The following is a 27554-nucleotide window of genomic DNA, read 5'->3' as shown; positions in this document are numbered from 1 at the left end:
CCAGGAGGAGGGATAGCTGAGGAGGAGGGAGGCTCCGCCCCGGCCACTCCGGGAAACTTTGCGCTCCGGCTCTCTCTAGCCGTGGCCAGCAATCCAGTCCCAGGGTCTGGACGCACCACCGGGATCCGATCGAGCGCTAAGGCCAGTGGCTCGACCGGCCCAGTGAGTGGACCCGAACCAGAACCTCAGGCCGGAGGACCAGCTCTCCAGCACCTTACCCGAGGCTGCTGCGTGTCCCCAGGCCAGCAGACAACGGAGCAGAAGAAAGCGCACCCGGAGCAACGCCCGCCCGGTGCCACCCAAGCAGCGTGCTGGTGACCAAAGGGGCCTTTTAACACTGAGGTGAGCCAGCCAAGTTCCATCCGAGTGTGGGTGGGGACCACTTAGGCCCACTTTTCTGAGCGAATTCCAACAGATCTTGGGCCGCATAACGCTGGGGGCGGGGTGGGGGTGGGGTGCAGAGCTGTCCAGGGAGCCACATCAGCATCCCATTCTCCCTCCCGCCTTGTCAGTCCTGGGACCAGCTGCGCACAGGAGCGTGGATTAGTCAGAGCATTAAACTCAGCTTAGTGAACAAGTGTCTCTTCCAAGAAAGGGTTCTATCCAACGTTTCCCTGGACTCGAGGACCTGCATTACTGGGCAGGGTCATCTTGTCATAAGCCTGAGAAAACCATTCATTTTAATTGTGTCCCCACAAAATCCCATGTTCCTCCTATTTCTTAAACAAGGTGCTGTCAGCTGACAGGCTCTGCTGGATTCTCTGCTCGTCTCTTGTGCAAATGTGACCACTTGTCATTCCCATCCTCTGCTGGTCTTGTCTCTGTCTCTCCAGATTTCTTTTTGTCTCTGTTTGGCTCTGGGCACTCCTGGTGGCACATTTCTTTGTGGTATTTTTATATTAAGAGTGGGATGGACTTGATGTTGAATTTTTTTATAGGGCAGACACTTTGCTTTAAAGATCACGAAATAGTGTAATAGCAGGAGTCCAACAGACTTGTGGATGATTGTTTTAAAAACAGAAGACACCACTAAACTGAAACCCTGAGTATTTTTACAGTTATGTCTTTCAAAAGTGCAGAGAATGGAAATGGCAAATGGTGTAGCTACACAATCCCATGTTCATTCATAACTTATGTTTTTATATTCATTTCTTCATAAATGAAGTCTTGCTGCTGTACATAAGACAAATATTAATTCCTAGAAAGCCGAAGGCTGGGATTAGGTTCTGAGAGTTTGTGGCTAAGGGTGGCCTTGCCTGGGTTGTCATTGGTGGTGGTAGTTGGGGTACTACCCCAACTGTGTGTCATCAGTATGTGATCTCTGTGCATTGTGCTCTGGTAGTGGTAGAAGAAATAGTTATCCATAGACGCATAATTAGTTTTCCTTAACTAATCAGAGCTCAGTGCTGAAATGAATAACTTGGTTGACATGAAAAACACACAATGAATTTTGTCGCTTAGTGAACACAATGTTCACATTGAACCAACAGATTGGTCCTGTCATCTGACACTAGAGCTGTAAAAGTCTGTCTTAAGGTCTCTCCTGAAGACAGACTACCAGTGGCTGTGTAGTCCAACTCCTGACCCCCACTTATGTCAGAGTAGAACTACTGAAATCACCGAGATTTCGATTGTTGGATTTTAAAAAGTAAATTGCTAAGAGACATCTTGGTAGACTCCAACCGCCAGCCTTCTGGTTCCCACCAGAACTTCTTAGTCATTTGCACCACCTAGGAGTCCAGGTTTCTCTTTAACATTGCATTTTCTTCATTACATTTGAGAATCATGTTAAGTACATGATATCTTAGTTTTCCATATGGGAGCCATAACTTCCAATCCCTAATGAAGGAGATTTTTTCTCTAAACTTAGATAATGATTTTTTCTTGAAATTAAGATACTAACACGCTTCCATGGTATTTTTCCATCTTCCTAAAAATAGAGTAACACCTATATTGTATGTTTCTATTTTCCACTACCAGAAAAATGAGAATTCAAGCATGTCATAATCCTGAAACATTGAAGATTATCCTTCTGCAAACTTCCCTTTACCTCCTGGCCTTTAGACCGTGATCCAGGATGCTGACAGCCAGCTAGCTGGTCTTAGCCAATATGATTCCCCGAGCCAGAGTGATGAGTTTTCTATTGCTTTATCTCTACTTACACAATTCCCTTTTGGTCAATTTTAGAGTTTCGCAATATGACTCATTTGCTATGCCTTTTCTTTCAAATAAATGATTTTGTAGGGCTTTTCCCTAAGGTTTTGTAGATAAAATGATAATGGTAGGAGGGAAGGGTGGGCCGGGTGGAGTTGTATCTGTTGTGGCTAGCTGCCAACTATTGGTGATTTCCTGGGTTAAAGAGTAGAACATTGCTGTAGAGTTTTCTTGGCTGCAATCTTTACAGATGACGCGTCCCAGACCTTTCCTCCAGGGAGCTGTTGGGTCCATCATGAACCACTTGTGCCACCCGGGTTCCTGGAATTCTATCTAGTTGCTGTTCATAGCATACTTCAGTTATTCTTCTTCAAGTTTCTGGGTATAAACTCGCCATATTTATTTTAATTCTATTTTCGTATTTCAAAGGTGGACAGGAGCTCTGGTGGTGACCCCTTTGGGGGGCTGCCTGATTCATAACAGTAGCAAAATTACAGTGATGAAGTAGCAACGAAAATAATTTTATGGTTGCGGGGGTCACCACAACGTGAGGAACGGTATGAAAGGGTTGCGGCATTAGGAAGGTGGAGAACCACTGTATTAAATGATTCAACATTTGACTAGACATGTGCACTTCTTTCTTTCTTTGATAAAAATTATCATACCCCTTTGCCTCATTCCCTGGTAACCACTAAATCTTCTTATGTCTTCATGGATTTATCTATTCCAGTTACGTCAAGATAAGAATGGTACTGTAATATTTTCCCTTTTGTTTCTGCTTTACCCTCATTTAACATAATGTTTTCAAGGCTATTCCATGTGCATATGCTATATATTAGAATTTTATGTGTTTTTAATTAACTGAGTGATATTCCATTATGCCACCTGTCAACTTGCTATACTATGATGATAGAAGTTATACCACTTGGATGTCAAGCCCCAGCAAAATTGTACATGGTAGATGGGGTTCATCAGAAATTCTAGACTAAGATTATGAAGAAAGGCCTGGAAAGTTGCTTCTGGAAATTAACCAATTAAAAATCTATGGCACACAAAGAATATTATGTGATATATAGCTGAAAGGTGATCCCCCTTAGGTAGAAGAGAAACAAAATGTACAGTGGCTACAATGGATTTAAACATACCAAATAGCATGAAGCTGGCACAGGCTCAGGCAATGCTTAGTTCGGTTGTACATGGGCTATCATGAGTTGGAACTGACTAAGGGAAACACTGATTCCCTGTGGTATGTGTGTGCTGTCTCTGCGTTATCCATTCATCTATTGATGATATTTACACGATAGGGTATTACTTTAATTTTGAAAAGTTGAAGCTAAATATATGGGACAAAACTGATAGGTTAGTTAAGTCAAACCACTGAAAAACTTAAATGGAGCATATAATCTTATGAGTGGATTTTTTTCTCTATTCAACAATCAATGTGGAATTTGCCAGAACAGTCAAGGCCTGGGGTGAGATTCCTGAGTCAGGTGATCCTGGAGGACGCCACTCTATTTTCCTGACTTCAACATTTTCAAAATGTTTTCGTGATCTTCCTGAGGTTAACACTCTAATTTTATGCTAGCAGACTAGTGAGAAGCAAGCTGGCTCTAACCATCTGCTGGTGAAACTTTGTCACCAACTAGCCACCAAGTACCGTAGAAAGGTTGCGACCATCTCAAAGGCTCATTTCTCATGATGTGTACTGGAGTCACACTGAGAAGTCTACTCAGCCCAGCCTGACCTCTTTCAAGCTGTGGGATGAAGGACACATGGCCCTTTCCCATTCAGTCACAATTTCCCCCCGTGATGTTCAGAAGGCAAATATGCTGTGGGGACGAGAAATGACACGTGTGACGCACAATATTACCCATGTGTGGTGCCTGGCTTGAGAAGGGATGTCAGGGACCACAGATTCAACCACTTTTTAGGCACGGCACTCCCCATTCCTCCAGATGCACAATTTGATTCCTCTCTATCCACCTTCACTTGTCCTGTGGAAATCTTATTGCTGTCCTTATTCAGCACAAGTAGAATAGAAATGGTTTGAAAGGAAAAGGATGTAAAAGATCCAGCTGACCTCCCCTCACAGACTGTCCTCTCCCAAGGAATGCCTTTCAGTGGGATAGGATGCCTCGGTGACATTGCCAGGGGTCCAAAATCGAGCCATCCATGTGGCTCTAGAGGACATCTTATTTCTTCTTAGCAAAAGGGAAAGGTATAGATGTTAAAATGCTTTGAAATGAGGTTTCATGACCCCGACTTAAGGAGGCTACAATGAAACTCTTAGATAGCAGGATCTTTATTGGGTAGACCAAAAGGAAGTTAGAATGTGGACGTGGTGTGTGATCAAGTATGTGCTTAAAGCAATTGCTTTTCAGTCGACAAAGCCCTGGAGACCATTCACTGAGATGCATACGCAAAGTCTGTACTGGAGTTTCTTGTACCAGCGGGTAGCTGGGGTTTTCCTGGGTTATATCCAGATCCAAGTTAGCAGACAGACTTGTGAAAAAGCCACTTGACTGCAAGAAGTCTGCCCAGGAAGACTAATTCCCTTCAGTATTCTGAAGACGAATGGACTAGAAAATGGAAAGTTCTACCTAACTCATCTATCAGAGCAGTCACTTTTCTGAGAACCCTGAACCGAAATCAAAGTTCCAAACATGTGGCTTCCTATAATTAAGCAGAGTGAAGCCACAAGAAATCGGTAGCAAGGGAAATACCCTTGAATTACAGAATTAGCTGTGGCCAGAAAACTGTCAACTCATTCTAGATTAATTTGTATGGGAAAAAGATACTTTTTGTTTTCTAATAAGCCTTGCCTGTTGGCAAATGTTGGTGTTTTACTTCAGTATGGATGAGGAACTTTTTGATCACATTAGGAGAACTTGCCTTTAAAAAAATACAACAAAATATATCTACCCAGAAGTATGTTATCACTGTTCTATTGGGCCTTACTTTTATGCCACTGAAGAGCCGGTGGGGGGGGGGGGGGGAGAGCCAGCACAGGTTTTGTGAAAATACTTTTCCCTATTTTTTCCTTTCCCTTCTTTTTATAGTTTGTTTATTTTTCCAATTGACGTGTATAGAGAAAGTGAATTTCTGGAGTGAAAGATTCCACATCTGGAATCTATCCGACTTTGCTTCCCAGACTATCCCTCCAAGGGAATGCTTCCCAGTGGAACTGGGGGGTTGGTTGTGGAAGTGAGCCTTTACTGACATTGATATGAGTCCAAGAGGAGGTCACCCAAGTGACTCTAGCAGACATTTTACTGCTTCTCAGCCGAAAGAAACAGCATTGATGTCGAAGTACTTTGAGGTTAGATTTGATGACCCTGATTTAATGATGATGAAATAAAACCTCTTAGCAGGATCTTTATTGAGTAATACCCCAAACAGTCAAATATGAGCAGTGTATGTCACTGAATGGGAAATACTAAATTCTTTACAGAGAGGGTCAGATGGACAGGTCTTGCCTGGTTGTCCGGACAAGGTTGTCTGTTCATCACTTAGTAGTGAGTGCTTTGTTCTAGTGACAAGAATTTTTAAGATGGAAATTCATTGTGTGAATCAAGACTTGCTAAGAAGCTGCAAGAACTGATAATGAACATCTTTAACCTGGAGCTTTTCTTTATTCCTGGATCTTCTGGCCTGTGCCTCAGCTTTCTAAATATGTAAAAACAAAACAAATAAACAAACAAAAAAACCCTAGCCAGCACATAGTCACATTTGTCCGTTTTAGCTTCATGTATATTTTCTAATGTTTTCTATATTTAAAGATAAATTTATAGCACAAAAAATAGTCAATGCTAGTTTGGTTGTCAGGTACTACACAAGAGTCTTTTCCAGATTTCCTTGGCTGCATGGGGCCAGGAAGCTGGAAAGCCAGGAGCTCAGAAGCTAGTAGAAGTAGAGACGGATTGGCAGGTCAGATGCTATGACAAGCTGAGGACAGCTCCCAGGATCAGAATCGGCTTCATATTTTTAAGGAATCAGATGGTGTGCTCACTTCAGCAGCACATATACTAAAAAAAGGAATCAGATGGAAATGAAGAAGTAGTCAAACCTTAACAACAGTAGCGTTAGAAACATATTTTAAAATAAAACACTCAAGGATTTGTAATCTGTAACTGTTCCTTTTTATCAATTGACCCCACTCCTCACACAAACACATTTTGCAGAACCAGGTACTCATGAGCTTGTAGGCCTCTGCGGGGACTCTTCTTGCTAATTCGTCATTCCTGGAGAAGCAGAGCCCACCACCTGCACAGCTCTGTCCCTCCTAACTGTAAGCCAGCACTCAAAAGGCACAGAGGCCCCACAGAAATGCAGGCCCACGAATAGCGACAGTCTATTCTCAACCGGTCAGAGATTTATAAAAATAATAGAGGCTATATATGAAAAATCCAACAGCTCACACCATGCTTAACAAATTAAAATTGAAAACATTTACCCTACGAACGAGTCCTAGACAAGGTTACTCCATATCGCCACTCTTATTCAACACTGCTCTGGAAGGCCCAGCCAGAACCAGGAGACATCCAAAAGAAATCAAAGGAATATAATTGGTCAAAGAAAAGTTAAACTCTCTCTATTTGCAGATGATAGAATTTTATATGTAGAAAATTCCGAAGACTCCACAAAAACACTGCACAAAACAACTAGGGATTGTTGTAAAGTTACAGGACCCGAGGCTAACAAGCAGAAATTGTATACCAGTCAAGAGAGCTCTGAAAAAGACAGAAAGAAAGAAACACTATTTGCAGCAGCCACCCAAAAGATGAAGCTCTTACGAATAAACTTCACCAAAGAAACAAAAGATCTGTATAAAGCAAACTACAGAACACTCTCACAAGAGGCCTTCATAAATAGAAGTCTATTCTGTGTTCATGGCAGGAAAACTTAATGTAAAAATGCCGATACTACCCAAAGCAATCTATAAATGGAATGCAATTTGGATCCAAATTCCAATGTCATTCTTTAAATAAATGGGAAAACTAATTACCAACTTCAATGGAGGGAAGTGACTCTTTAAAAGGAACGCAGTCTGAGGCCTGTATTACCCAACCTCAAAACTTACTACACAGTCACAGTTGTCAAAACAGCTTTGCAGTGGTGCAATGATGGATACGTACATCAATGGAGCAGAATAGAGACCCCAGAAAAAAAGGCATCCATCTACTCAAAAGTATATATTTCAGCAAAGGGCCAAAAAACGATTACATTGGACAGAGACCGCCTCTTCAACACATGGGGCTGGAAACACTGGATCTTCTACTACGAAATAATAAAACAGGACCCATGTCTCACCCCATACTGAAAAAGGAACTCGATGAATAAGAGACCTAAATGTAAATCACAGTGCTATCGATATTATCAATGAGAAACTTGGTACAAACCAAGAGCCCTACTGCAGGGCATCCACATGCTAACAAATGCAATGAAGGAAACACATCCAGTAAAAAATAGATGACGGGACCTACAAAAATTAAGTCGCTTGTGTGCATCAGAAAACTTTATCAAAAGAATAAATAAGAGCCCATGGACTGGAAAAATCTTTAGCAATGACACAATGGAGAAGTGACAAACCACTGAGGTACTACTGTACATTATTAATGTACTAATGTAGTTACTAAAGTGACAATGTATGGGATTCGGCAACACCTCAGTAAGAGAGAAACAATCCAATTGAAAAGTGGGCAATAGTTCCTCCTCATCGGACCAGCCATCCTTTGCCTGTGCTATTATGAGCACAGCAACCTGTGAATCGTTTAGCCCTGCCCTGCATGCATCTCTTGGAGATCTGCTCCGTCATGCTTCTTGAGGATGCTCCGTGCTGCTGGCTTCTGCTAGGACTTAACTTCTCTTCTTCCTGCTGTTGCCGCCCCACCCTACCTGTCTTGCCGGAGGGCTGACTCCAACGTCTGCTTCCTTGACCTTGGACCGACAGCCCACATGACTTGAAGGACCTTCACTATATTAACTGTTCCATGAAAGTGAGTTGAGCTGAGCCCTCTGTACTGCTCTGTGGACTAATTAGCTGTTACAGTCCTTCTTACTACGTAAGCCTATCCTTTTATTTAATAAATAATAAGATTAGGCAACAGTTCACCAACAGACAGTTCACCAAAGATTAGGCAACAGACAGTTCACCAAAATGACACTCAAATGGCTAACAAACACATGAAAAAAATGCTCACCATCCCCTTACACCCACAGTGATAACCCAATTCAGAAAATCAGAAAACAGCAAATGCTGGAGAAGGTGTGGAGACATTGAAACTCTTATATACTGCTGGTGGGCATGTACAACAATTGTGGAAATAGACATGACACCACTTAAAACAACTGGGAATAGAAAACCCATACTGCACAGTAATACCTTTGCTGGATATACAAGGGGTACCTCCCCCCCAAAAAAAATGGAAAAAAGCTCTGCTGGGCAGAGATTTCTTCTTTTAAAATTAAAAAAAATATTTTGTTAATTTTTATTTTAAATTCTTTTAAATCATTTTATTAGGGGCTCATACCTTTTAAAATTTTCAGAGTATTTAAAAAATCATTCTACTGGGGCTGAGCTTTCATAGTGTGCATTTGATCATCTAAGAAGTCGTTCTGAATTAGTGCACCCAGTGGTGTCGCCTGGGAAGGTTCTCTTGGCAGATCACAGAAAATTTTTTGGTAAAAGCAGTTTTGTTTGAACCTCGTTTTTTTTTTTTTTTTTTTTGGTGATGGCTGATTTAAGAGAACACCAGGCAGCTGTGAAATTTTCTTTCCTGCTTGGGAAAAATGCCACAGAAACTGTTGTGATGTTGAAAACAGCTTACAAGTCCAGCGCTATGGGAATAACTCAAGTGATCAAGTGGTTTCCCGTTTCAAAAAAGGTGACATGTTGATTGATGACAAACCTCATCCTGGACATCCATCAACTTTCTACATGGATGAAAATATTGACAGAATTCATGTACTTGTGCTCAAAGACTGACAATGGACCATTGAAGAGAGGGGGGAAGTGATCTGGATTAACATGGAGCTCTGTTCAGAGAATTTTAACAGAAGATTGGGAATGAGAAAGGTCACTGCAAAATTTGTGCCTAAGTGGAAAATGCTGTGCTTTGAAAGAACAGCTCCGAAGTGACCCAGACTTTTTTCCAAGGTCATTACTGGTGAGGAGACATGGTACTATTCTTATGACACTGAAAGCAAACATCAATCAAGCCAGTGGAAGACCCCATCATCATCTCACCTCCAAAAAGCTTGTCAAGTGAAATCAAAGATCAAGATGATGCTCATTTTTATTTATTTACTAATTTATTTATTTATATGTGAGCGGGATAGTGCATTTGGAGTTGGTTCCACCAGATCAGACTGTTAATCAAGCATTCTATTTAGAGGTTCAGAAAAGATTGCATGTGTCACAATGTGCAACCAAAAAGTCCTGATTTGTGGTAGACCAGGGACAGGTTTTGTCACCACGACAATGCAGCCTGCTCACGCAGCCATCTCAATAGGCCAATTTTGGGCAAGAAAACAGCATGCCTCTCTTGTCCCACCCACCTTACTCACCTGCCTTCACTCCGTGCGGCTTCTTTTTGTTGCCTCAAGTGAAAAGGGACATGAAAAGACAGAAATTTGACAACACACAAGAGGTGAAGAAAAAAACGAGGGAGGCACAGTCATCCAAACAGATGAGTTTGAAAAATGTTTCCAAGAACGGAATCACAGATTTGACAAATTTATTAAGTACAATGGGGAGTACTTTGAAGGTGCTAAGGTTGTTTTGTGAAAAAGACTACATAGTTGTTTTTTTTTAATTAAATATATAGCTTTGAAAAAAATCTGGGTTTTTTTTGTACCCTCTTGTATACACCCCAAATTAAGAGACACGGCACAAACAGATATATGCTCAACATTCACTATGGGGCCTACTTTGTAATATCGAAAATTCAAACAAAATATGCCTTTAGAATCCAAGAAGAGATAAGATACATTTCAATTATGCAAAATACGAAGAATAACATTTAATATAGATTCTCTGAGAAATGTACTTTTTTAAACATTTTATTAGGGGCTCATACAACTCTTATCACAATCCATACCTATACATACATCAATTGTATAAAGCACATCTGTACATTCTTTGCCCTAATCATTTTCAAAGCATTTGCTCTCCACTTAAGCCCTTTGCATCAGGTCCTCTTTTCCCCCCCCTCCCTCCCCGCTCCCCCATCCTTCATGAGCCCTTGATGAAATGTACTTTTTTAATGATGAGTATTGAATTTAGGAAAATGATCAATCATTAGTAAGAAATGTTCACTTTCAAGCCTCATAGTTTGATGTATCCCTGAAATTTATTGCTGGTTATTAGCTTTCATTATTTGTTCTGCGTGTGTTTTACCGACTTGTGAACGGCATGAAATAGCAAAATGGTTACAGTTTTGTGAAAACTGCATCTGTGTGTGTGTGTGTGTGTGTGTGTGTGTGAAAGAGAGAGAGAGAGAGAGAGAGAGAGAGAGAGAGAGAGAGAGAGAGAGCCTGAAGTGGAGGCTGAGGAGCCAGCCAGTGGTCTACTTTTAATTCTCATCCTCATCCAAGACTAACACCGTGAAGTGATTCAGTTTCTCTTTCTGTCTGTGCTGTACGGAAAAATCAAAATGAGGAATATAATCAAAAGGGATCATGCAACATATCAAGTGAGTTGTACTAAGTTATGAGGCAGGAGAGGGGCCGGGCTTTGACACAAAGGAAACAAACTAATTTCAAGGGTCCTTGCAAGCTTTCAACATAAGACACATACGTGGTGGTCAGTTTTGATGCTTGGAACTTCTTTTCCCGCTTGAGTTGAAATTCAGATAAAAGTCCAGGCTCTTTATCCTTTTATTTTCATAATTCAGACCATTCTAACTTTGCCCTTCTCAGTTTCTGAGATACAAATATGGTTGTATGCCTCGCGTACACGATACAAATAACAGAATGTGCAGTGTGCTGTGGACAGAGGAGTTATCCCAACAATGACAGACCAGGCTGCCTCTTATGGGCTGAAGGTCACTTTGACCGGTGTGCTCCAAGCCCACCAGAGGCTGGCTGTGTCACTGTTCAGTGGGGTGAGGACTCCTGGTCACCGCATCTTCCTATTCAAGGAAAGAAGACATTCTCAGGCAGCTGCCTCTGAGTATCTTTTGTTGTGGTCTCTCCAGAGGAGCTGCGGCAAACGAAACCAGCTGTCACGGACTCCCCTCTGATTCGTGGCAACCCCGTGTGTCATCGTACAACTGTGCTCCATATGATTTTCAGTGGATTTATTTTGGAAGTAGATCACCCGGCCTTTCTTCTGAGGCACTTCTGAGTGGACCTGAATCTCCAATCTTTCCATTTACAGTCCAGCATGTAACCCATTTGCACCAATTACAGAGCGGTTTAATTCTGCCCCTTTTCTAGGTCATTTCTTCTAAATGAGGAAACGCTATCCAAGTAGTTTACCAACCTGTAAGTTGCATGAGATAGCAGACTGCTTCTTCATTCTTCTTGTTTTGAATGTAGCATTACTGTAGCCGTGAAACAAATGGAGAAGTCTGAGGGTTCTTGTCCTGGTGTCTTCTGATGGAAATAATGACTCTTCATTCAGACAAATAGAAAATCAAATAATAAAAAAATATAAGCATTGATGGAGCACCTTTAAAGATACAAGCTACTGGTAAAGATATTACAAATGTCACAGTATTGCTGCAAGTATTAAACAAGATTACCCCCCCCTCCCAAACCTGGAGACATTCTCCAGGCTAATTGGCACATACTCAGTACTCAAAAATTTCAGCTAATAGCTGATATTACAATGAGGCTTCAAAAAGTTCATGGAAAAACTGGTGTAAAGGTAATGGGAAATTTCCACAAACTTTTTGAAGTCCCATAATATGAATCAGAATTGACTTGATGGCAGTGAGTTTCTTTGCTTTTTGGCTTTAATGTTATTTCTGGGATATTAGCTTATGCATTCCACTTTTTAACAAAAGGTTGCGTATTTAAGGTTACCCAGAGGCACCTCATATAGAAAGGTCTGATGGTCTACTGAAAATTTACCTGTTGAAAGCCTTATTGAAGCCCAGTTCTGCTGTGATGTGGAGTCAGTATGAATCAAATTCAACCTTAGGCACAATTACTTTATTATTACTACTATTTCTGTTCTTGAAAAAACAAAAATGGCGTGAGGTGTATCTAAGATGGCAGGCCAAGCAGATATGTTATCCAGAATCTACAGCAAGCCCCCCCCCCAAAAAAAACCAACAAAAACCCCCAACAAGTAAAACAAATATTAATGATAATCCTGGAACCCTGCGATTGCAAAAAGGGTCAAGAAGTAGACCAAATGCTGACTCAAAGAAGAACCTGAGCAAAACTGTGAACAAAGAGACATGTAAAGCAGCAAATTGTCAACTGACCAAGTACAGTTTGCATTATTAAAAGCAATGTTCTGGTGAGGCCACGAACAAGATAACCAGCTTTGCTCAACCAGGAGTGTACCAGAGCTCAAAAAATTCTGTGGACACCATCAAGAAAAATCACTTACTCTGTTTCCCAGAAAATAAGACAGTGTCTTATATTAATTTTTGCTCCCAAAGATGCCCTAGGTCCTATTTTCAGGTGATATCTTATTTTTCCATGAAGAATAATGTACACATTTATTGTTTATTGTTTTATTAAAAGAGACCTCACACTTCCTGTCTGCTCCAGCTGTGTTGCAGTCAACAGTGAGCTGTGCGGTGGCATCCGCCGCTACGGTCCAGAGTCCAGAGTTACAGTAGCTTCAGGGGACCTTATTTTCGGGAAGGTCTTATTTTTGGGGGTGCCTTATATTTCAGTGAGAGGCAAAACTCTAAGCAGGTCTTATTTTGGGGGATGTCTTACTTTCAGGGAAACAGGGTATGGATAACTTAATTTCAGAACAGGAAGATGTTTTCTTTCTTGTAAAGATCATTTTCTTGGGGGCTCTTACAGAGCTTATAACAATCTATACATCACTTGTATCAAGCATATTTGCACATATATGTTGCCATCATTATTTTCTAAACATTTACTTTTTATTTGAGCCCTTCGTATTAGCTCCTCTTTTTCCTTCCATCCCCCCCATCCTCGTGACCCCTTGATAAAGGTAAACTTAATATTTTCATCTCTTACACCAACTGCTGTCTCCCTTCCCCAACAGTTTCTTCCACCTCCTCTCCTCACCTTTCCCCTATCCTCCTGGTCTCGCTATTCCCAAAGAGGTTTTCTTAAAAGCACCAAGAAAACTGTTGGATATTTGTTGGAAGAAAACTTCCCTAATGTAGTAAAAGATTGGAAGATATCCATTCAAATAGCTCAACAGACCAAAACCAGAATAGAACACCCCTCCCCCAAAAGAAAATCAAGATATGTCATAACTAAAATGTCCATAACTATACAAAAAATCCTAAATTCATATCAGGAAAATCCAAGTTACCTACAAAGGGGAATGAATAAGACTAAGCTCTGATTTTTCAACAAAAACCATGCAGGCACGACATTTAAAACTCAAACAAACAACCAAAAAAATCACTGCCATAGAGTCCATGCCAATGCATAGTGACCCTATAGGAAAGGGTAGAACTGCCCCTATAGATTTTTGAAACTGTAACTCTTTATAGGAGTAGAAAGCCCCATCTTTCTCCCATGGAGCAGCTGGTGGTTTCAAACTGCTGACTTTGCGGTTAGCAGCCCAACTTGCAACTGCTACCCCATCAGTCATATACAAAACCCCCCAAAATACATAGCCAACCAAGAATTACATATGCAGCAAGAATTACACATCCAGCAAAATTTGATAGTGAAATTAGGACATCCCTAGATAAATAGAAAATTGAAATAATTTGTAAAATCAGGACCAGCATTTCAAGAAATATTTGTCCAAAGGACAGAAAGCCAACAGTGATAGACAACAATATGAGACTAAGAAACATGGCAACATCATTAGCAAACTTAGCCAATTTTACAAAAATAAGTATTTAATATCACTATCATTATAAGGAAAAACAAAGAGAAAGACACACAGTTTATATAAAGTTATAGAAAAGACGCTGATGACTATGAGGAGGCCAGCAACAGGGGAAGAACAGAGCCGGGGGGGGGGGGGATGGGAGTGGGTTACAAAACAAAGAGAAGAGTTTAATAGACTATTGTTGTTCATTTCATTTTTTGAGATGGGCTGTGTAATAGATATAGACTATAGTATGTATTATCTCTCATTCTTCCACTACCATTGAGTTGATGCCAACTTCTGAGACTCTAATTGCTTAAGGAAGTAGAAAGCCCTGTCTTTCCCCCACAGAGTGGCTGGCGATCTCAAACTGCCGACCATGCAGATCACAGTCCAACATTGTGTTAATCTGGGTACGTTAGAGAAACAAATCCACAGATGCTCCATCCTTCGATTAACCCCACATGTGTTTACCGGCCAGGTTGGCACAATTAACTAATTACCTCAAACGTACAACCACCACACTACTGGAGTTCCTTTATATATTATCTGTATTTTACATATATTATATATACAGTCTATGTAGTATGTTTCTTTAAAAATTTTTAATCCCTTTAGATTCCTTATTCCTCAAACTTAATTAATTGTCTGGGTGGCTTAAAAAATTGAAATGAACTTGGAGTCTTTAGTGACAAACAAGTTCATTTCAAAATAGAAACATGATAATGTCACCTGGAAAACAACCCAGATATAAAAATATCACAAATAAAATAAACTGCAGCATAATAATACATATTGGAAAGAGACCTAATTAACACCTTAACCAAGCATCTCCAGGAATTAGAAAAAATAAATACAGATTTCAGAAACCTACAGTCTCTCGGAGAAAGGAAATAATGAAGACTGGAATAGAAATAAAAAGAAATTAAACAAAACAGAAAAATAATAGAAAGACTCTACAAGATTAAATTATTCTTTTAAAGAGTTCATTACATTAGCAAATCATTGGAAAATTAAATTCAGATAAAGAAGATTCAAATATCATGAAAAGAAATGAAAGAGGTGACACAACTGGCATAGGGGTGGGGTGAGGGGATCACTTAAAATGGCACAGGGGGATCAGAAGGGGTTACAAAATGGTAACTGTATACAGGTAATACATTTCCTTTTTCTGTTGTTCAACAATAAATGTGTACCATATTCTTCTTCATGGAAAAGTAATACACCCCCTGAAAATAAGGCCTAGCGCATTTTGGGGAGCAAAAATTAATATGACACTGTCTCATTTTCGGGGAAATGGTACTATCCCTCATTCTTATTCTTCTCTGTCTCTTGAACTTTATTTCTGGGTAAATGATATCCTTTTGAACTAATATGGCTGATTTTTCTAATGCGTGTTAATCTCCCTGATATTATTGCTTATCTGATGGCCTATTTATTGTTTGGATTACAGTTGAGCCAGGAACTCAGTTCCAGGCTTGAAGCATGACCAAGGATTGTAGTCTGAGCCTCCACTAGTCTTTATCAGATCAGTAAACCTGGTCTCTCTCTCTCTCTCTCTCTAAATGATTTTGAGTTTTGTTCCACCTTTTGCTCCCACTCTGCCCAGGACTTTCTATTTTAAACCCATCCAGAGTGGTTGTTAGTGGTAACCAGGCACTATTTAGTTCTTCTGGTCTCAAGGTCCTGGGGCCTGAGGTTGGTAATCCCAACCCCCACGCCCGATTCTCCTGTGTCATTTTGTTGTTGACGGGAGAGCAAAGGCTTTGGTTGTGAATAGGGCTGGATTCAACAATTTGCCCTTGCAATGGCACCACAGTTTGACAAAGCCCCCAAAGACTTCAAAGCATCACAACATTGGCTGGATAATTTCCTTCAGCAAAGTTAAGGATCTTTAAGAAGATCAACAGACACTTCCACCAGACATCTCCCCCACGCTTTTATCAGATATTTCCCCCTACCTCAGTCACCCCTGTGTATCCACACAATGTGCCTGACTCCTGCCCTGCGGGACTCACTCTCTAATTGTGAGTCAGCCAGACTCCATCGGGGCAGAGCGAGCAGCAGGCAGCAGCTTGTCCTGGCAGCGGCGCAGGCTCTCTGATTAAAAGAGACCTCACACTTCCTGTCTTCTCTGGCTGTGCTGTGGCCAACAATGGGCTGTGCGTGTGCTCACCACTACTGTCCAGAGTCCAGAGTTACGGTAGCTTTGGGGGCCTTATTATCAGTGAGGCCTTACGTTTGGGGGTGCCTTACTATCGGGGAGGTCTTATTTTCGGGGGGTGCCTTATATTTCAGCGAGAAGCAAAACTGTAAATAGGTCTTATTTTGGGGGATGTCTGACTTTCGGGGTAACACGGTATGCTGTTCATATTATTTTTCAATAACCTGATAATGCTGCCCGTATAGTAGACCAAGTATATATATAAACATTAGACACATGACTGAATTTTGAGCTCTCACTTAATCATAAGCCTAATCTATGAATAATTCATTCTTATGATGTGACCCTGCTTGATACGTGCCCTCCTTAAGTGATTAGTGAGGGCATGTGCGCTAGTGCAAAGTATGGTAAAGCATCAGATGCCCAGCTATCAGAAAGAATAGTATCTGGGGTCTTAAAGGTTTGTCTTAAGCCAGAAATAATCTAAGTGAAGTGCCAGCTAAAACCACATCAGCCCACGCGATCCAAGGATTTCAAATGATAAGACTCAAGATCAGAAGAGGGAATAATATCAGAGCTTAAATTCTGCACACCCACGTTGCAGAAGGATAGGACAGGATGGATATGGATGAGATGAATCGACACAATGGTGACGACAATAGCCTGAAACAGAAGAACAGTTGTGAGGATGGCACCGGGCTGGGTGGTGTTTCCTTCTGTTGCATATGGGGTCCCGATGAGTCAGCACCTAGCAACAAGGACAGGATGAAAATGGAAGCCCAACATCCATTTGCAGAGTCCCCTCGTAGATGGAACCTCAGCCATTGAAGAGGGATGTGAGCAGCGTAGTTCATAGACAGGGAGAATGGCAAAGTGGATTATTGCAGATGGTTTGGTTTAAATTTAACATCTTACCATTTGTGTTCCCTTTTGACTCATTTTTAACTTGCCCTAGAGTTTGCTACTTTTTATTTTCTATTGGAATGAGATTTTCGGTGTTTTAGTTTATTGTTATTTTTCCATTCTTTTACTTCTTTTTGTATATTGTAAAATATAAATCCAGGATAGATAAACCTATAGAGACAGCAACTAGATCACTGTTTCTTTAGGGGTAACATAGGGAGGTTGGGGGATTAGCACGAGATATTAATGCAGTTAACAGTGGATGCAATAATGAAGAAAATGTTCCAAAATTGATAGTGGTAATGATTGAGCAACTTTTTTTTTTAGTGAGATATCAAAGTTTATTGGTGGTTAATAGGGTCAGTATGCAGAAAGTGGGGAGTGGAGGGTAAGGGTGATGGAAAACTACAAGGATCATGGAATGTTAGCTTTCAAACAGATTTTTATAATTGCTGTCAATAAGGCTTAAACCTGTAAATACTGAACAGGCAAAAGTTGTGAGATAGATACAAGGGGGCTTCAAAAAGTTTGTGGGAAACTTCTATTATTTTCAGATTTGTTTGGAGTCATCACTGGGACTTTTTCTTGCTTCTGGTTTCTTTGTTGGTCTGCTTTTGCACCTGCATGACCAGGTCCAGGGCCTTCTTGAAAGCTTGCAGGTAATTGAGAAGCATGTCTACAGTGGGTTCTGCTTTGTTCTCTATTTTCTCCAGGTTGTAGTCTGGCTGCTTGGCCATCTCGGGAGAGCTTAAGTCAGGTTGGCCCTTGCTTGGCGTGCCTACTACACAGTGCTCAGGCTGCTGGTGCTTCTCTGGCACCACTCCCCAGGCACAGCAAGTAGGAACCGCGATATGACCTGCACTTCCGGCCGATTGAGCAACCTTTTTGGATGTATTTGAACTGTTGCTTTCTGTGATATGTGAATTATATGTCAATAAGATGGCTTATAAAAAGGAAAGGACTAATGGAAACACTGGTGGATCAGGGCAGAGCTGAGAGTTATTGTTACAAACTGTGGACTTGCCTGGAGCAATGAAACCCAATCAATAATCAATAGCTCCAAGACAAGGAGAGAGTCAGATGAAATGATTTTGAGACTAGCTTTGGAAGACGCTCTTGTAGTGAAAAACTATTTTATGGTCTTCCTTGATTTTAGTTTCTGCAAGGCTTTTATATTAGGGTGTTCTCTTATGAATGTAAAGATTTATACTCAAAACTCACTGCCATTGAGTCGATGCCAGTTTAACAGGGTAGACTTTCCCCGTGAGAGCCAAAGACATTTTAGGGTAATAGAATCCCCCCACCCCATCCCACCCACTCAGCCTTTCTATTGGAGACCAGTTGGTGGCTTTGAATTTGGAACACAGCAAAATCACAGAGTTTGAATTAGCAGATGAAGACTACAGCTCTGGGCTCTGCTGGAATGGGCTAATTAAAGGGATAGTAAATAGATTGGTTGTTTCAGTGTAGGGCTTACCATGGTTTATGATTATGGTTTATGACCCTCATAAATCATTGCAATGCCATGACACAAACACGTATGAATTGTTGAATTGAAAATGAATTTGTTCTGCAAACTTTCATCTGAAGCACAATAGAAAGAAACAAAAAACTAAAAGCAAAATAAAAACACAAAGCACAATAAAAGTTTTAAAAAATGTATTATGTGGTCTCAGATGAAAGTCACTGGGCACTGGGTCAATTCCAGAAACTGTTGCAAGGCTGGTAGAATCTGGTTTGTGCTTAAACGCTGATCAGAACGCAAATAACAATGAAAGGGGCAAGAACAGAAGGGGGTCCGGGGAAACACCAAGCATCTTGATGGTGTGCAGGAAAAGTTGCTGGCTCTGCTGAGCCTCTTTCCAGCTGAGAGCAATAAAGCAGGCGGAGAAGGAACTAGGGGCCACGCAGGGAGCAGTCCCCCACTTCAGTTCATCAAAGTTAGTACTCTATGATTAGCCCCACCTCAAAAGATGCTGGGCTTGTCCTCTTTGAGGTTAGGAAGGAGTCTTGGCTAAACTAGAAAGGTTTCTGCCAGCTGCTATGAATGCCTTTGATTCACCTCCAAGTTGCATCAACTTTATTTAAAATAGAAGAAAACTTTGCTCAGCTCGGTTCCATCTTTTTTTTTTTTGTCTGACCCAAGCCATGATATTTTCTCTTTTTTTTTTAAATCTTTTTATTGGGGCTCATAAGGCTCTTATCACAATCTGTACATACATCAAATGAGCAAAGCACCCTTATACATTCGTTGCACTCATCACTCTCATAATTCACCTTCCACTTGGGTTCCTGGCATCAGCTCAGTTTCCCTTTTTCCCCCCCATCCCCCTCCCTCCCCGATCCCACCCCTGGTCCCTTGCTAGTTTATAAATAATTATTATATCTTATCTTACACTCCCGGCGTCTCCCCTCACCCGCCTCCCCCTTGACAATCTCCCAGAGAGGAGGTTACACATAGATCTCCGAGATCGGTTCTCCCTTTCTACATGCCCTTCCCTCCTGGTGTTGCCACTCCCACCGCTGGTGTTGAAGGGTTCATCAGTCCTAGATTCCCTGTGCCTCCAGATCCCCACTGCACCGCTGTACATCCTGTGGTACAACCAGGTCCGCAAGGCAAGGTAGGATTGGGGTCATGATGATTGGGAGGGGAGGAAGCGTTCAGGAACTAGAGGAAGGTTTTGAGTTTCATTGTTGTTACACTGAACCCTGTATGGCCCATCTCCTCCTCACTACCCCTCTGGAAGGGGTGTTCAGCTCTCTACAGGTGGGCATTGGGTCCCCATCATGCACTCCCCTCTTTCACGGTGATGTGATTCTCACCACCACCCCACCTTTGATGTTGGAGACCTAGTCTCCTCTGTCCTTCATGGTCACCTATGTTGGTGTGCTGCTTCCATGTGGGCTCGGTTGCTTCTGGGCTAGATGGCCGCTTGATTGCTTTCAAGCCTTTAAGTCCCCAGACGCTATATCTCTTAGTAGCCGGGCACTATCCGCCTTCTTCACCACACTTGCTTATGCACACTTTCGTCTTCAGCCATTATGTGAGGAAGGTGATCACACAATGAATGTTTTTGTTCCTTTGTATCTGCTACATGGTCCATTCAACACCTTGTGTTCGCTTAGGCCGTGTGCTTCTTCTCTGTGGGCTTTCGGTTCCATCTTTTAATCATTGGAATGTTTCAGCCGTTTGTTGCCGTGTGTCAGTTCAATGCACTGAAGATTTTCATCAACTTCCCTGATCTTCTTTACCAAACATGATGCCCTTCTCAGGAAAGTTGGTCTTTCCTGGTGTTTGAAAGTTGAAGTCTCAGGCAATATTCTATGATCCATAGGATTTTCACTGGATACTTTTCAAAAGATGATTCTCCCTAGTCTATCTTAGTTTGGAAGCACTGCTGAAACCTGGTCGCCATGGTGATCCTGCTGGTCTTTGAAATACTGATGGCATAGCTTCCAGTATCATATCAACATGAGGCCACCACGGTATGACAAACTGACACATGGGTGGTGCTGATATATGGCTTGACCTAACCTCAAACTTCTGTCCTCCATAGCCTCAGATAGGGCCAATGTAAAGTACTCTGGGTCAGTTCCAGACAGAGGGTAGGTGTCATAGTGAACAACGGAACCCAGGTGGTTTCAAACACGACAGACACACTCAAGTCCCATGACATGAGGAGATGTTTTTGTAAAGAAACAGTGGGGGCTACCTCTTCCAGATATGAGGAATTTCAAGACCCACAAGCAAGTTAAGAGAGAAAAGGCTTTGATGGGGTCAGCGGGGCCATGGACGGAGCCTTCTAGCAAAGGTAGCTTGAAGGCTCCTGTTCTTCGCCCATCCACACACTGGTCACCACTGCAGAGCTCTATGGTCATGCAAGAATAAGTCCTCACTGCTCAAAAGCCCCACTGGGGTTTGGAACTGGGAGTGAGGGGAAGAAGTTTTCAAATGCTCTCTTTCTTCTAAAGCCAGGGCATTCTTTCATTAGAAAGTGGTCCACTTGGCTCTGAACTATATTTAGGGCTGTGGTTCAACCATGATAAAAGTTAAACTCTAGCCAACAAACAGTCCTTGAACTAACTACAAGCTTTTCTTTCATGTTGTGTTTTTTTGTCAATGGCTTGTTTTTCTGTTTTATTTTATTGCTTGGTTTTGCTCTGTCTTGTTTTTGTGCATGTTATTATCTCTGTAGGTCTGTCTAAATAAGATAGGCTGGATGAACACTCTGGAGGAGAAAAGAATGGGACTGACAGTTCTGGGGAGACATGGGAGAGGGAGAGGTGGGGGAAAGGAAGTGGTGTTAGCACACCCAGGTGCAAAGGAACAACAAGTGATCCAAATCAGTGGTGAGGAGGGTGTAGAAGGACTGGTAGGGCATGACCAAGGGTAATGTAACTGAGAGGAATTACTGAAACCCAAATGAAGGCTGAGCATGATAGTGGGACAAGAGGAAAGTAAAAAGAGCTAGGAGGCAAAGGGTATTTATAGAGGTCTAAATAAAGGCATGTACATATGTAAATATATTTATATATGAGGATGGGGAAATAGATCTATGTGCATATATTTATAGGTTTAGTATTAAGGTAACAGATGGACATTGGGCCTTTACTCAAGTACTCCCTCAATGTGAGAATACTTTGTTATATTAAACTGGCATTCTATGATGCTCACCTTCCCGACACAATCACTGAAGACAAGTGGGTGCATAAGCAAATGTGGTGAAGAAAGCTGATGGTGCCCAGCTATCAAAAGATATAGCATCTGGGGTCTTAAAAGCCTGAAGGTAAACAAGCAGCCATCTAGTTGAGAAGCAACAAAGCCCACCTGGAAGAAGCACACCAGCCTGCATGATCACAAGGTGCCGAAGGGATCAGATATCATCAGAACAAAAATCATATAATTGTGAATGAGGGGCAGTGGGGAGTGGAGACCCAAAGCCCATCTGTAGGCAATTGGACATCCCCTTACAGGAGGGTCCTGGGGAGGAGACAAGCCATTTAGGGTACAGTGTAGCAATGATGAAACATACAACTTTCCTCTAGTTCCTAAATGCTTCCTCCCCGTGGTCCCCTACTATCATGATCCCAATTCTACCTTACAAATCTGGCTAGACCAGAGGATGTACACTGGTACAGACAGGAACTGGAAGCATAGGGAGTCTAGAACAGATGATCCCTTCAGGACCAGTGCTGAGAGTGGAGATACTGGGAGGGTGGAGGAAGGGTAGGGTGGAAAGGGGGAACCGATTACAAGTATCTACATATAACCTCTTCTCTGGGGCACGGACAACAGAAAAGTGGGTGAAGGGAAATGTCGGACAGTGTAAGATATGACAAAATAATAATTTATAAATTATCAAGGGTTTTTGAGGGAGGGGGAGTGGAGAGGATAGGGGAAAATGAGGAGCTGATGCCAGGGGCTTAAGTGGAGAGCAAATGTTTTAAGATGATGAGGGCAATGAATGTACAGATGTGCTTTACACAATTGATGTATGTATGGATTGTGATAGGAATTGTATGAGTCCCTAATAAAATGATTTTTAAACAAAGTTAAACTCCAAAATCCAGCTTCTTTTCATATACCTACTTGTATACAAGTGGATTGTTTTTTACATTAACCTCATTTGCTCTCCATTAGATATTTAAATGCCCAAATAAATTTAATTTAAAGTAATGATTCCACCAAAGACAATTCTACCTCTGTAGTTGGATGTGCTTCATAATCACAGTATCACAAGAGTTACCGAACTTTAGTCGAGTGGGTGGGACAAGGGACAGGAAGGAGGAACCCTTATTATACCAAGAGAGTCTGGCTCTTTGGCTCACTGTCTTCACCATCCCACTCGTGCTTCCAAAATTATGGTTTCTTTTAGCTCAAATGCATTGATTTTGGTTTAGGGGGTTAATTGTTTATAATGGACCCATGTTTTCAACCAAGTATGTGTTTGTCATTGGTTGTTCTTTCTTTCTTTCACATCAGTAGTACTTAACTCGATTTGATAGTTTGTATCCCTTTCCTTGCCTGAGCCAGACATAACTACTCCTTCCAAAGCAGCTGCAGGCGACCAGCATGGACGGCAGTATGACTTCTCTTTCTTTAGTACTTATACAGTGGGGCCCTAAGGATGTGGCCTACTTGGACCAGGTTTCTGTTTCTGGCCCTGATACCAAGGGAGGCTGTCTAGGAATAGTGGTTGCTTTCTCAGCACATCACTATAAAGTTCCTTGGGGAGGCCCAAGAATACGGTGGCTATCTTCCCAATCCCATCTTATTTGCCCTGAGTAAATATTCAGTTTCCTTCTTGGTTTACCAGTTCCCATGGGGTTTGGTTGAGGATTAACTTTTCAGCATTTCTAAATGCGTTCAGATTTCAGAAGACCGCTGTATTTTGGTTTGTTTGTGATCATTTCATGAATGAATGATGCTGGTACTAATTCATTGACTTGCACAACCCAGCTACTCTAGATACCAAATGACTGCATTGCTCTCCCTCTGTTACTTATTAATGGGCATGCATTTTTTTATTAAATACTTTTATTGGGGGCTCTTACATCTCTTATCACATTCCATACTTTCATCCATCGTGGCAAGCACATTTGTACAAATTGTACATATGCTGCCATCATCATTTTCAAAGCATTTTCTTTATACTTGAGCCCTTGATATCAGCTCCTCATTTCCTGACCTCTCTCATGAACCCTTGATAAGTTATATATTATTATTTTCATATCCTACACCATCCTCTGTCATCCTTTACCCACTTTTCTCTTGTTTGTCCCCCTGGGAGAGGGTTATATGTCGATCCTTGTGATCAATTCCCCCGTTCTCTCCCCTCCTTCCTCTTATCCTCCTAGTACCTCTATTCTCATTGTTGGTCCTGAGGAGTTTATCTATCCTGGATTCCCTGTGTTTCAGGCTCTTCTCTGTAGCAGTGTGCATGTTCTGATCTAATCCATTTTGTGAGGTAGAATTGAGGTCATGATAGTGGGGGCGGAGAGGGAGAAATCATTAAAGAACTAGAGGAAAGTTGTGTGTTTCATCGGTCCTATACTGCACCCTGACTGGCTAATCTCTTCCTTGTGACCCTTCTGTGAGGGGATGTTCAATTGTCTATTGATGGGCTTTGGGTCTCCACTCCAGGACCCCCTTCTCCCCTCTTCATTGGGTATGATTTTATTCTAGGTCTTAGATGCCTGATACCTGATCCCATGACACCTCATGATCACTCAGGCTGGTGTGCTTCTTCCATGTGGGCCTGGTTGTTTCTCAAATAGATGGCTGCTTGTTTATCTTCAAGCCTTTAAGACCCCAGGCACTATATTTTTGATAGCCAGGCACCATTAGCTTTCTTCACCACATTTGCTTATGCACCCACTTTGTCTTCAGCAATCGTGTCAGGAAGGTGGGCATCACAGAGTGCCGGATTGTTAGAACAAACTCCTCTTGTGTGGAGGGAGGACTTGAGTTGAGGCCCGTGTCCATAGGCATGCATTTTGAAAAGTGCTTTGTCCATCCATCCTTTGCATGCCCATCCCTGAAAACCCTTTCATATTTAAGGCCTCTCTCCAGCTTAGCTGCTGTCATCATTATTTGGGTTGTGCGGTTAATTCATTAATGTCATGCCTTCCTTTTTGCAGGAATAGAATAACCACCCTGGAGTTTGACACACAAGCTGGGCTACAGACATTGCTTTTTCCTGAAAATAGTGTGTTGGGGATGATCCCAGAGCTCCCTCTTGTGGCTTTCTGAAATAAATGCCTGTGAATTCTAAGTGATGACATCTGTTTTCATGACGCTAGTAAAGCCTCCCTCTGGGAATTCAACCCTGCTCATCCACTACCACTACGTGGGGAAGCTGGAGAGCAGGCTGATGGACTCCACAAAGAGCAGCGCACGCACCACCATCCTATTCCTGATCATCTGCAGCTTCATCGTCTTGGAGAATCTGATAGTTTTGATCGCCATCTGGAAAAACCACAGGTTTCACAGCCGCATGTACTTCTTCATCGGCAACCTGGCTCTCTGCGACTTGCTGTCTGGCATCGTGTATAAGGTCAACATTTTGATGTCAGGCAAGACAACTCTCAGCCTGTCTTCGACCGTGTGGTTTCTAAGGGAAGGCAGTATGTTTGTGGCCCTGGGGGCCTCCACGTGCAGCTTGTTGGCCATTGCTATCGAGAGGTACTTGACTATGATCAAAATGAGGTCTTACCATGCCAACAAGAAGTACCGTGTCTTCCTTCTGATTGGGATGTGCTGGCTCATTGCCTTAACGCTAGGCGCCTTACCCATTCTGGGCTGGAACTGCCTCCACAACCTTTCTGACTGCTCCACCATCTTGCCTCTCTACTCCAAGAAGTACATTGCATTTTGCATCAGCGTCTTCATAACCATTCTGGTGACCATAGCGATCCTCTATGCACGCATCTATTTCCTAGTGAAGTCTAGTAGTCGCAAGGTGACCAACCACAACAACACAGAACGCTCCATGGCCCTGCTGCAGACCGTGGTGATTGTGGTGAGCGTGTTCATCACCTGCTGGTCCCCACTCTTCATCCTTTTCCTCATTGATGTGGCCTGCAGGGTGAAGGAGTGTGCCATACTCTTCGAGGCCAACTGGTTCATCATGCTGGCTGTACTCAACTCTGCCATGAACCCCATCATCTACACGCTCGCCAGCAAGGAGATGCGCCAGGCTTTCTTTCGTGTGGTCTGCAACTGCCTGGTCAGAGGCCAGGGTGCCCACCCTTCGCCCATCAAGCTTGCCCTGGATCCAAGCCACAGCAAATCAAGCAGCAACAATGGGCAACCCCTCTCCGAAGATCAAGGACAACCTTCCCCAGATACACACCTCTCCCTGCAACACTGAAACAGCAAAACCCTATCAAATGTTCTTTGCAAGTGAGGATGCTGGCTTTCAGGAGCAGAGGAGCTTCACCCATTGCTCACCATCAAATTACAGGTGGAGACAACACCCCTCTGCAGGCATGTTTTTATTTATTGCATGCAGCATGCCCAAGGGTTTATTCAAGAGCTGTGACTCAGGAAATCATTGTATGTAGCTTGACAGGCAACTCATTGTTGGACTTCTTTGGGAGCAGAGCCCAAGGAATTGCTAACTCATTTCAATGCAGACAACACACTTGGTCTGCAGGGCTCTCAAGCCCTCTTTGACTAGATTAATCTGCTTCCACAATTAGCATCTTTATGAATCACCATTGTTCTCCATGTGTCACACAAGTGCCACCAGATAGTTTTGTTAACTTTACATTTTGCTTATGGTTCAGAGAAGGTACTTATATGTCTGTTATACTGCCTTTGTTTGTCTATATGCTTCCTACATGATGTTTCAGTACGTTGAGCTATATAGGTTATGATGCACATGTGTTCTGATTGAACAAACAGCTATATGAATATGGTTATGGGTTAGATGGACATGCTTATCTTGGAGGAGCCTGGTGGTGTAATGGGTTATACATTGGACTATTAACCACAGGGTCAGCAGTTTTACTCCACCAGCTGCTCTGCATGGGAAAGATGAAGGTATATCCTCCCATAAAGATTTACAGACTCAGAAACTGTCACCTCTGCTCTGTCTTCCTCCTATAGAGTCACTCTGAGTCAGAATCAATGAACGGAATAGCAGTCCATTGTTTTTTGTTGTTGCTATTTGTAGTCTCCTCCAATTTATAAAAAAATTCTAGATTTAAGCAAGTTTTTAAGGTCCTAGTTCCCCCAAAAGATTTTATCCATGATTGGTCCCAATATGCAGATCTGACCTCACCTACATTGGAAATTGAGCTGAGCCTGTGGACATAGGTTCTGCTCCATCAGGGCCTGGCACTTTCTCAATTGTATGTTCCTAACATAATTGTAAAGCAGATCAAGATGCTAGATTACCTATTTCAACATTTCTCCAACTCGCAGAAAATCAGCAAAGGTCTCCCAGGGGTTCCAGGCCACCAGGCCAACCAAGGAAAGACTCACAAGGCCAAGCTGTGAAACAGACTTGTGGACCTGTTCATATTTCCGAGTCACCAGAGATAGCAATTTGTCTAAGGGAATGACCTGCATTTAGACCTATATTAGAAAAGCGCCAAGTCAATATTAGAAAGGAGAGTTTCACAGCTTCCTGAAAGTTATGATAACATAAGAATAGTTGATTTGTTAGGTTGGGAAACATGATCTGGCACTTTTTGCATTCTTCAAAAATATGTTTTAATAAAAGGTTGAACTTGTACCAGTCTGTTTACTTTTTAAAAGGATTACTGAGAATATATATATATATATATATATATATATATATATTGATGTTTTCTGTCAGTACTTTGTTGTTTTAA

General features: G+C 42.0%; 1 protein-coding gene across 1 annotated transcript; it reads left to right on the top strand.

Annotated features, from left to right (window-relative positions):
• Window positions 1-27500, top strand: S1PR3 (sphingosine-1-phosphate receptor 3). The gene is given in 3 exon segments (XM_075549714.1): window positions 1-342; window positions 24852-26016; window positions 26018-27500. Coding segments are annotated over 2 exon segments (1287 nt in total). The 5' UTR covers window positions 1-342; window positions 24852-24988; the 3' UTR covers window positions 26277-27500.
• Window positions 27501-27554: the final 54 nt, after the last annotated feature.

This window comes from Tenrec ecaudatus, chromosome 5, assembly GCF_050624435.1.
Source record: "Tenrec ecaudatus isolate mTenEca1 chromosome 5, mTenEca1.hap1, whole genome shotgun sequence".
NCBI classification, from domain to species: Eukaryota; Metazoa; Chordata; class Mammalia; order Afrosoricida; family Tenrecidae; genus Tenrec; species Tenrec ecaudatus.
Note: the sequence above shows the minus strand (reverse complement) of the source record. Positions and strands in the feature narration are given on the sequence as shown.